General features: G+C 36.3%; 1 protein-coding gene across 6 annotated transcripts in view; it reads left to right on the forward strand.

Annotated features, from left to right (window-relative positions):
- Positions 1-12,181, forward strand: part of LOC117785489 (G protein alpha o subunit) — a 32,111-nt gene that overhangs the window by 1,385 nt on the left and 18,545 nt on the right. For 2 of the 6 annotated variants that reach the window (XM_034623542.1, XM_034623543.1), the window contains exons 2-4: positions 34-342; positions 11,344-11,528; positions 11,603-11,763. In XM_034623542.1, coding sequence (XP_034479433.1) covers positions 225-342; positions 11,344-11,528; positions 11,603-11,763 — 464 coding nt within the window. In that variant the 5' untranslated portion in view covers positions 34-224. Of the gene's footprint in view, positions 1-33; positions 343-6,149; positions 6,294-7,787; positions 8,120-11,343; positions 11,529-11,602; positions 11,764-12,181 lie in introns of those variants that run through there. The other 4 variants (XM_034623547.1, XM_034623546.1, XM_034623544.1 and 1 more) reach the window with 4 other exon arrangements.

The following is a 12,181-nucleotide window of genomic DNA, read 5'->3' on the forward strand; positions in this document are numbered from 1 at the left end:
ATACAAATAATAATCGCTCGCTTGCATTTCCAGTGTGCTAATTTAATTGTAATTTTAAGCAGTTGTAAATACAAAATATATATAAATAAAAGAAAGTCCTCTCCGCCTGCAAAACAACCTTTAACTTTAATTGACAACTGACAAGTGCTGCCAAAGCAACAAAAAAAAAAGAAAACAACAACAAATAAGCAGAAACCACAACAACTAGTAAAAGTCTAAACAAAATGGGCTGCACTACATCAGCTGAAGAGCGCGCTGCCATACAACGTTCCAAACAAATCGAGAAGAATCTGAAAGAGGATGGCATTCAAGCGGCAAAGGACATTAAACTTTTGCTACTCGGTAAGTGCACTGCATAACAATAACATACAACTTTCACTTAGGATTTGAAGATTCCCGTTTTTATTATAAATACACATTTGTATTTATATATTGTGTACTCTTACCTATGAATTTGTAATTTCCTTTATCAGTCGCAAAGTCTCAAAGAGCACTTGAGTTGTTTTCAACTTGTTTTTCTTTTAATGTTTGTTTAGAATGCGTTGATAGAGAGCAAACTGCATTTTGGTAGACGCACAGTGGTATGCAATTTAGTTTTTATGGTGCATAATTAGGAAATGGTTGCGATAATTTCAAGTTGATAATAAAATACATTACTTTAAAACTGTTATAAAACTGATTTAAGTAGCATAAAAATAATTGTGTGCATATGGAAAGAAAAATAGATAATAAAATACATTAAAATTGTAAAATTTATTGCTATTTTTGCCCATAAAAACTTAGTCATTAAATATATATTCTCAATTTTTGGAAAGCTATTTTTCACCTGTTCGAAAATTGTTCGATTCTCCATTTGACACCATAAACTTAAGCACTTAATTTGTGTTAACCACACGACAACAAAATTTTCGGCAAAACTGGCTCCAAAAACGCTACTCAAGGCTGATGATGCATCATCCAGTGGCATGAGAGTTTATTCTTAGCGTGTGGCCAAGGCAACAAAAAAGAAAAAATAAATAAAAAATAGTATATAACAATTGGGTCAAATGCGATGTGGTTGCGGTTGCATGTCATCGCTCAGTTCTTGTTTTCATTCTGGACCTCGTACTTATTATTATTGTGGTTGACTCTGACTGGCAAAAGATCCGGGGCACACTCTTGAGGCAGGCATTAGAAATGCAACCGAATGACAGCTCGACAAATCGACTTTTAGCCTCAATGCATTTTCTTAGACCACGGTGCAAGTGTTGCAACAGCCTCCTGCATGTCTCAAATGTAAACAACTGTGCAACAGACGACATGGAAGAGATGCAACCAGTATACTCAAGTGCCACCTACACATTCAACTCTGCCTCCTCTTCATCCCTCTTCTCCTCTTTCTTGTCGCGCCTGCATCCGCCAAACACCACTTGACATTCAAGCGTTTGCACGTGCGCCTTAACCCGACGATTGACATGGACAGAGACAGGGACAAGCGAGTAGCGAGAAGAGACAAAGGACTCTTAAACGGACAACTTACTCGGTTAGCAGTTAAGCACTTAAGCTGCCTCTGACTTTGGCATCGGTATCGCCAGTTAATCCTATTTACCTCAATGTTGCCACACGTTGATGCTGAACATAAGGCTACAACACAAATTAACTTACAAAACTGTTTCAACTAAGACACAACAGCTAATTTGCCTTACATAGATTATTCTATTTATCATATTACGTGAATTTTCCCAAAGTTGGGCAAAAGCCATAATAAGTTAAATTTCAAACTGATATAAGAGTATCACATTTCCTAAGTATATATAATTTTGATGCTAAGATATTTTAATTTATGTGTACTCTTTTTTTTTTTTAATTTAAATTTAATTCCTTATGTATAGTAAGCTCACACCTAGGAGACAACTGTCAATTTACCTTATATAGATTATTTCATTTATCATATTAAGTGAATTTTTCCAAAGTTGGGAATTGTATTTGGTACCTTATTATACGCTTAAAATGTATAAGTTAAATTTCAATGTGATATATTTCCTAAGTATATATAATTTTCATGCTAAGATATTTTAATTTATGTGTACTCTATTTTTTTTTTCATTTAATTTTAATTTAATACCTTATGTATGGTAAGCTAACATTCAAATAGATAATTGAGAGTTCGCATACCAAATTTCCAAAGACTGTCTAATAAAGCGTTTTTCAATAGGTGCGCTTCAACTTTTTTTTTGAATAAAACACTAACGGTTTGACATTTTTAACTAATTTTTTTTTTGTTATCGAGTTTGAACATATACATTTAAGTATGAAATTCGATTTTTTTTGCATGACCACCGCGTGCACGTTTTACGAAGTCCAATCGTTGAACCCATTTTTTTTTGCATAAATCGGCCGAAATTCCAGCAAATTCTTCAGTGATGAAGCTCACTTTTGGCTCAATGGCTTTGTGAACAAGCAAAATATGCGTTACTGGGCAGAAAGCAATCCACACGTGATTCATGAGGCACCGTTGCATCCCGAAAAAATCACTGTTTGGTGCGGTTTACAAGCCGGCGGCGTCATTGGCCCATATTTTTTCGTTGACGAGAACGATCGCCACGTTACTGTGAATGGAAATCGATACCGCGACATGATAAACGATTATTTTTGGCCGCAATTGAATGGTATGACCTTGGAAGACATGTGGTTTTAGCAGGACGGGGCCACAGCACACGTTACAATTGATTTGTTGAAGAGTAAGTTCGATGAGCGCGTTATTTCCAGAAATGGACCGGTCGAATGGCCGCCGCGCTCGTGTGATTTGACGCCTCTAGACTATATTCTTTGGGGTTATGTGAAGTCATTGGTCTACAGTAACAAGCCGGCGACGATTGGTGAGCTCAGAGCCAATATTGAACGCGAAATTGCTGGAATTTCGGCCGATTTATGCAAAAGAGTGGTCGAAAATTGGGTTCAACGATTGGACTTCGTAAAACGTGCACGCGGTGGTCATGCAAAAGAAATCGAATTTCATACTTAAATGTATATGTTCAAACTCGATAATAAAAAAAAAATTAGTTAAAAATGTCAAACCGTTTCTGTTTTATTCAAAAAAAAAGTTGAAGCGCTCTTATTGAAAAACGCTTTATAAACGTTGAGATAATTAAGTTTATATACATTGTAATATATTTTCACTATTTTGGAGCATATTCAAAATTTCAGATAATATAATATTTCAAAATAGATTTCTCCGAGTTCACATACCAAATTTTCTAAGTCTACCTTAAATAGATGCTGACATAATTAAGTTTATGTGTAAACATATCGAGCGAACTTAAACCCTTTGCTCCCTCGCTTTCTCCCTTCCATCTCTGTGTGTCTGTCTCTCTGGGTACAGGGTGTAATCACTAGAGGTAACAAGCAATTGCAATGTGAGCCAATATGGTTCATGTTATAACATTTTGTGTGCGTTGTTGTTGGTTGTAAATACTTTTAGAATGCGACCGATATAGTGTCAATTTTCGGACGTGCTAAAAGGGTGTATAATTGAGATACATAGCTAAACTTAAATAATTTCAAATATAAAAAAAAAGCAACTTTCGTTTATTTCATAGATTTTGTAAGCTTATTCATATCCTTTGTTTTAAAGTTTATGTAGCTAGATAACATTTAAAATTCTTTCAAAAAAATCTATAGAATCTGTAATGAAGTGCAAAAAATGTTGAGAGTAGTTTAATATATTGTTATCATCTTGTCAAGCAAATATGAAATTTATATTTTTTACAGTATTTTGGGAAAGAAAATTACAAAAAATCTTAACAGCGCAACGAAAATAGATTTTCAAATAAAAATATTTGCTCAACTGAAAACCAAACTCAAAGAATGCTTAGCTTCATGCACTTGGCTAGAGCAAAGGCAATGACTTATTCGACCCCACCCCTCTCTGCCTAGTTTATACTTCGTTAAATAAACTATAGAAAACAAGTCAAATCGAATTTAATTGACTCAAGTCAAATGTCGCATAAAAATGGCAAAGGGCTCTGGCCTCCAGACATGCCAGAGTGAAAGAGAGAAAAAGAGAATCTCTCAGCGACAAGTGCACCACAGTGCCAGCAACACCCCATTCCCCTACTCTGCCCCCTCGTGTTGTTGTCATTTAAAAGAGTTCGCGTGATAATAAAAAAACCAACTAGAAGCAGTCAATTTGTTTGTCGTTGTCGTTTGGCTGCGGTTACTGTTGCTCTGCTTGGTCCCCTCTCTATTCACCTCTCCCCTACCTCTTTTTTTTTTTTTGGGTGGGGGGATCTGCCTAACTGTGGCCTAACCCAATTCATTCAATAATTTCATTTGCTCGCTGAATGTTTTCACTTTTTGCAACTGGCGACTCACAAATGATAATTCAATTGAATTTGTTGTTTTGCGTGGCATGCCACCTTCCTCCCACCGCAACCCTTTACACACAAACACACACACACAACCACATTAAACCAGGGCAGTCGCTTGGCACGCCATTTGCCCGTTTGCTGCCGTGAAATGCAATTACCTTTTAGTTTCTGACATCGACGCCAATTATCGCCATATTTAACTGCCCCAACATTCCGGACTAGCTTACCTTTATCAGCTGCAAGAGGGGTAGAGAGTGGGAAGAAAGGGACGATTCTTGGAATTGTCTGACTATCGGTTACCATTGTACAAATTATAATTTCCAAGTGCAGTTCATAAATGAATTATCAAGGAAATTCTAATTAAAATTTTAATTGAAGGCTTCACCAATTCACTAACTCAGTATCCATTTACAGAACGCTAACTGAAAATCTAAAATAAAGTTTATGGGGGAGAGAAATGCCAGAGATTGTGTTAAAATGCTTAGCAGCTTTTCAAAATTAATTAAGAGAATCTAAATAAGTCGTGAGTTTATTTTTGCTTATGACGTTAAATATATCATTCAATTTTTTTAAATCGCACAACTTAAAAACTAATCTGATCAAATCTTCAACTGTTCAAATTATGTAAATTTAAAAAACCCAATCATGCAATTTTCAATCAAATTCAATAGTTAATCCATCTCCATCTTCTCTTAAAGAAACCCTACTCATAGTCTTCTTCCATTTCAGATTTATTGCTTTCCATATGGCAGAAAGAACGTCTAATAAAATGCCATTAATTCGACTATTGAAAGTCGTTTTTCATAATTAACTTGAACGAATGCTGGCCATTTCGTATGGTAATCGATTATAGCACTAATTGCTTGACAATTCATGTTTTTATGAGTCCTGCCATAAGATTAATTGCCTTATGTATTGTTGTTAGTTGAGTTGGTCGCAAAAACCTGTGCATTGTTTTGGTCAGAATTCGAAAACGATATGCTTCAAATTGAGCGTTGCCTCGTTTGAAGAGGCAAAAGCTTTTCGGTCAATTAACTGCTGACCAGCTGAACATTCAATCAAACAAACACAAGTACAATGACAATGACTGAACACCATTTTTCATGCAATTCTCATATCGGCAGCTCCATCAATTGGCCTCCATATCGGTTTTTTATCTAATCCGCCGGCGGCGTCAGCAGTCAAGTTGCTTTCAATGTTGTTTTTGTTGTTGATGTTGTTGCTTTCCGGTCAGCTTCTCGTCTTCATTTTTGAGAAAAAAAGGACAGTATTGCGACGCTCGTTGATAGTCTCAGCTGTGGACTTGACGGAGACTAATGCGTTTTGGGCTAAATTCACAGTAGCTGCCAAACTAATGGATGCCTAGGAATGGGATCTACTTCAAATTGCCTTTAAAACACTTGTTTGTTTCTCTCTCATTCACTCTCCTACTCTTTCTCTCTCTCTCTTTCGATGTGGGCAAGTCGTTGCAGTTGTTGTCCTTGCTTTTGTGGCACTCGTTACTTCGAGTTACTCGTTGTTTCTTACTCGCTCGTTGAACTGGACCAATTACAACGGGCTCTCGCAGCTTTTGTGCTTTTTCGAATACATCAGCCATCAGCTTTTTTTGTGTGCGCCTGCGTTGGAGCTTTCACTCTCCTACTCGCTCTCTCGCTCCACTCGTCAATGCCTTCTCGTTTGTAAAGCTTCGACGGCCATTCAGTAATGTGTGTGTATTATGCTTTGGCGCACAAAAAATAGCTGCGACTTCTTGTGAGTGGGGAGAGAGCGAGTGAGAGAATGGGAGGAAGAGAGTGTGACCGTTTAGGGCGGCTCCAGTTTGCCAGTCCAGCGAGAGTTGAGTTGAGTCCAGTTGAGCTCCAGCCAACTCAGTCAGTTGGTTAGTTTAAGTGCAAAGCGAATTGTCTAACAAAAATTCACAACGCACGCGAATTTTCACAGTGTGTCAGAAACGGAAAAGCTTCTATTAAATGCAAAAATTATACAAATTGCATATTTAATTAATTGTGAAGCATTTAAAACAATATGCATATTCTTAAAAATATTTTATTTAATAAAAATCAAATACAGATCGGTTGAATTTTTGTGCGCGCACGTTGCAAACAGCCCAAGAAAAGAAATAAATAGAGACAGGCGCGACAAGTGCTCGATAATTGCTTGATAATTACAACGAAAATTAAGACAGAAAATGAATAAAGAATTTTCAGCAAATCATTTTGCTATTTCATATTTAAGCGTATGAATCATGTTTCGCTGCTGGAAACGTGCAACAACAATAAACAATGCGAAGATACAACAACAGAAAAGAAAAGAAAAGAAAATTTTCAGTTTTCGCATTAACAAAAAAGAAAAGGAAAATGTGGAATGAAAAACAACAACTAGAAGAACAATAACGAAGTACAAGTGCGAGTGCGAGTGCGAGTGCTGTTTGCTTTCCGTCAGAATAAGCAACCCTCTGCCCCATCTGTCTCCCTCTCTCTCTCTATCTTTTTATATATGCCCTCTCTCTACCCCCGCAGTCTCCCACTCTGTGTGTTGGTGTGTTCGTGTGTGTGTGTGAATGTGTTTATGGCCACTTGTAAGACCCAGCAGCAAATGTTAGCCAGAATAAAAAAAACTCTTGGCCTGTACATGGCGATTGCAAATATTCAAATGCTAATATTATTTATGATGAGTACTAATAAAACGCATATGAGTCTACTCACAAATATATAAATACAACTACATATTCGATATGCGTTAATCGTCTGTTAAACAGAACTTTCAATGTGTTTCGCTTAGGTATTTTATTGATTTTTTGTTTTCTATTTCATTTAGCTTTCTATTTATTTTTTTGTCACACGCTGCGTATGCGTGTTGTACGCGTATGCTTGTGTTTGTGTTTGTGTCTCTGTCAAGGCTCCAGTTGCAGGCACAACCCCTACTAGGTTTCCCTGAGGGAACTTTACATCTTCCTCTAGCCAACCTTTTTTTTCCAATCAAGCCCAAAATCTTGTATATGCGCTAATTGTATTATTTTCTATTACAACTTTTTCTTTCTTATTCATTTTTTTTTGTTCGACTAGGAGTCGAAAAGCACAGAAAAGCTTTTAAGTTAAATTTCGAACTCGCTTACGCTCTCGCGAGAGAGCAACCCTCACTCTCTCTCTCTCTCTCTGCCTCTCTTTGAGTGAGAAAAGCAGCTGTTGGGTTGGGGATATTTAGAGGGAGAATTGCAAAAGCACGAAGTAGAATTATTTAATTCGGGACTCGGACTCGTTGATTCATTTCGTGCAGCATCCGCGTGGGCAACGATTGTGTCAGGCTTGTGTCCTGGCAATCGACAAGGAGTTGGTTGCTGTTTGTCAACAAATGCGCAAAAATTCAATTGTTTTACGGCGTTATGTCATTTCGATGACAAGTGTACAATAAAACATATCTCTCTCACTCTATTGACAGTGTAAAGTGTTAAACATTTGTAAACAAACTGCAAGTAAAATAACGTGATTAATTGCAAAAAAAAAACAAAAAATAAGAAAAGAGTTAAAGCAGCAAATTTGATTTGTTGTCACGGTTAATTTTGGTTAAACTTCTGCCCCCACACGTATTCGGCCATTCATTTGGCCGATATCAAACGACCTTCAAAACGTTTTGCGTCGAGGCAATACGCACCATGGGCTGCGCACAGTCTGCCGAGGAGCGAGCTGCAGCCGCCAGGAGTCGATTGATCGAGCGTAATCTCAAAGAGGATGGCATCCAGGCGGCCAAAGAGATTAAGCTGCTGCTCCTGGGTGAGTTCAACTGCCGCCAAAAAAAAAAATAAGTAAAAGAAAACTGTCTCTTAATAACCACATTAATAATGTCCTCCTCTTCGTCGTCACTGTAATTACCATAGCATACTTATCGCCATGGGACAAAGTGGCATTAACTAGCTGTCAAAAGCCTGTTTCTTCTAACACTGACTCGACATATGAGTAATCTAACAAACACTCATTTGTATGGGGGTTCCTTTTATATAGGATATGGGTAAGGTGTCTGCTTTGTATCGCCAACACGCAGCACATCAAAATTTTTGGTTGGTTCATCTCTTATTATTGCTGTATTCTGTATGTAAATGCCATAAATTTAATAATCACAAGAGCATTCATATCTATATATTCATACTCAGACTGTAGCAAAAGTTCAAGGTCAACCAGCGGGTGGGTGTAGACTCTCTCTGTTTTTCTCTCCCCCTTTTTCCTATTGCCTTTCTATTTTTATGGGTTTACGATGTGTCTGCCCCATGCACCGGTAATAGTTGACTGCAAACTGCAATTTCATTACGAACTAAGCATGACGGTAATATTATGTTAGTTCAGTTAAGGTACGGGTATTTAAAGGCATTTTCTATTTGCTTTATTTTACATATTATTGTAATAATTATTTATTGCAATTTATAGAGCATCTCTTACAGGCAAACCAATTAAAAGTTGTTAACATAAAATACAGAGCGTGAATAATTAAAACCAATTTGACACTTTAAGCTTTACATTTTACTCTATTGGTCGTGCATGAATTTCACACCAATTTCAGAGCCCTACAGGGTATATCTAAGTTGCAAGTCAACATATATCCATTTAACGGTGCCCATGCTCACAGTTAAATGAGTAATATCCATAATTTGAAGACATCGTCCTCTACAACAACATGTGTAAAAATTGTGTGTGTGTGTTTCATTTCCCCCTAAATAAAATCTTTGCTGCTGTTGTTGTTGCTGTTGTTTCGGAGGTGGCTGCATTTTTGCTGCTGATGTTTACATTTTTGTATTTCATTTAATTTCCTCTCGCAAATATCAAACGTCAGGTTTTACGTACGGGGCAAAAGATTTAATTTCTGACAGTTTTTGTGTGTTTGTATAAAATGTTCAATTCAACTGAGTGTCTGCATATGAGTGTGTGTGTTGTGTTTGCTTTTCTCACACTGGAAAAATGTTTATTTAAAATAAGTTTTGTATGTGCTAGCAAAAAAAAAAAAAAAAGAAAGAAGAAAATTCATAATAATAATCAAAAACTAAAGTTCTACTCGACGCTCACGCTCTACATTTGAGTGTGTCGCTCTCTTTCGTATGTTGTATTCCCATCTCGCTTTAACTATTTATGCAATTTACGTAGGCATTAAATTAAAGCACTTGCCTTCAATTCTATACAAACAACTCATTAATTTCACGTGCCGTCAGCTATAAACAAAGCCGTCAACGCCTTCGATCCGACATTTTTCTGAACTGTTTCAATTTCCTTAACTCGTTTTGATTGTTTGATTAAAAGCCTTTTTCTTACTTTTACTCTATACACTTGCTCTAAATGTTATTTATTATTAAATATTCTCTCAGTAATTACATTCTGAGCACGTTGAACTCTCTTCCTTTTTTTCACACACAAAGCTAAAAGCTAAACAATTTCATGGAAGGGCATACATTATTAATTTATGGACCGAGTCCAACATGTAAATGAGGCGCAACACGTTAAGTGAGCGCTTTGGGAAAGACCCTTTTATATATTTGTACAATCTATATATAGATTAAATTTAATGGAGCCCACAGCACAATCGGAATGCTCTTTGATTGTCATAAATAACACAGGGAAATGGGAAATGGGAAACTTCCCCAATGGTCCCTTTTCAATGATATTTGTTTTTGGTGGGTAAATTACTTTACCTGTATGTGATTAGCAGTGATATTACTTTAGTTTTATTATAGCATTGATTTTATTACTATAGCTAAAAAGCTTAGAATTAAATTCAGAGATGAAGCTGGAAATATCGTTCTATACTGTAATAAATATGCATTTTTTATTATTATATAATAAAAGGAAACTGAAAAAAATTGAGAATAAAGTTTAAAATTTAATTTTAGAAATTTAACAATTTAGGACTTTTGATTATAGTAAAGCTTTTCAGAATTACACTACAATAGAACGTTTCTTTCATGCAACTATTATTTCTATTAAGGAAGGCAATTAAAATAACAATTAAAAAGAATTGCATAGTAAAATTCCATTCTTTAAAATTGCTTCCTAGAAATATAACCATAGAGAATCGTTAGTTATGTATGAAGTTTTTTTGCACTATAATTACAGCATATTAGAGCATGTGCTACGCAGAATTTTGTTTCAATTATAAAAACAAACTGAGGTTTTTTAAGTCAAAAACTAAAGCTCTGCAGAGTCGAGTTGATGAGGGATAATTTAAAGTGCGCTGTGAAAACAATTTTCCAACCAAGTTAAGTGCACAGATTATCAACAAGTGCATAGAATATAAAAACGAGAAAACAAATCCTCTTAATTACAAGGAAAAATAAGTAAATAAAAAATGAAGCGCGTGCAATGAAATCAGCTAAAAATAGATATAAAATACGGACATAAAGCTGCCACTGAAAGGGGGTGGAGGATTGCATATAAGCCAGGCTACAATGAGAGTACATAATGTATTTTGGCCAATATTTAATGGTAAAGAACTAAAAGTTGACCAAAAACGTTGGCACAACAATTAATCCTTTGTTTTGTCCAAGCAGCTGAAATGAATGCCTCGACATGCCCAAGGGCCAAGTCCAAGCCAAAAGCATAAGATGATTGCTCAATGCTCGTGATGATTATGACGATCATAATCATGATAATGATGTTAATGATGACATTGTGTTTGTGTGTGTTAAAGGCCATTAAGCTCTACTTGTGTAATACAAAGCGCACACATTTAGCTCAGCAACAACTACGACGAACTATGCACTTGTAATCTCTCTGTGTATAAATATTTATAGCCCCGCCCCCCCGTTTGAACCCTCTTTGGTTTTGTGCGTCTTGCGTCACTTCACATAATCAGACGCCTTCTGTATTTTTTTTTTTTTTTGCACTTTGCTTCTTTGCCGCACAGGCAAAGGCTTGTTGCCTTAAGCAGAAGCAAATGTTTGTATCTCAATCTTAAACTGCATCTCTATCAGATTCTCATACTCAATCTGTATCTTTTATCTTCATTTTTCTCGTAGGCGCCGGTGAATCGGGCAAAAGCACAATAGTCAAACAAATGAAAATCATTCACGAGAGCGGGTTCACTGCTGAGGACTTTAAACAATATCGACCGGTTGTCTACAGCAACACAATACAATCATTAGTTGCAATATTGCGAGCCATGCCAAATCTTAGTATTCAGTATAGCAATAACGAACGGGAGGTAAGTACAAATAACTACAAAAACAAGTAAATAATCTGCTAAATTTATTTTATATATATTTGAATATATTTTAGAGCGATGCAAAAATGGTATTCGATGTTTGTCAGAGAATGCATGATACCGAACCATTCTCAGAGGAGCTGCTGGCCGCCATGAAACGACTTTGGCTCGATGCCGGCGTTCAGGAATGCTTCTCGCGCAGCAACGAATATCAATTGAATGATTCCGCTAAATAGTGAGTAGCATTATGAACCATTTATGATTGTTATGTAAGCATCCTCCAGTAGTTATCTTCGATTTGTGTATTCTCCTTTGTGCTGTGCATTCGTAAACGTTGCTGCTTTTGCGGTCATCAGTAAATAATGAATATCTGTTATGTTATTATACCTCCTTCTCTGATTCGTAAACGTTGCCTCCCCGCTATAAAATGCGTGTGGAAGTTATGGTTACAGCAAACGAACTCCTACTCAGCAATCTACAAATATAATCCTTAAATGTGACCTTCAAATGTGCATCCGACATAGCATTGCATCAATTAATCTTCCAAATAAAACAAATCTATTATCTAGCCTTGATTTCAGACAGTGTATAAAAGTTATAATCTCCATGAATAATCGTTGTCAAACATTTTCATTCCCATTGCGTTCCATGCG

Source organism: Drosophila innubila (genome assembly GCF_004354385.1).
Source record: "Drosophila innubila isolate TH190305 chromosome 2R unlocalized genomic scaffold, UK_Dinn_1.0 1_C_2R, whole genome shotgun sequence".
NCBI lineage: Eukaryota > Metazoa > Arthropoda > Insecta > Diptera > Drosophilidae > Drosophila > Drosophila innubila.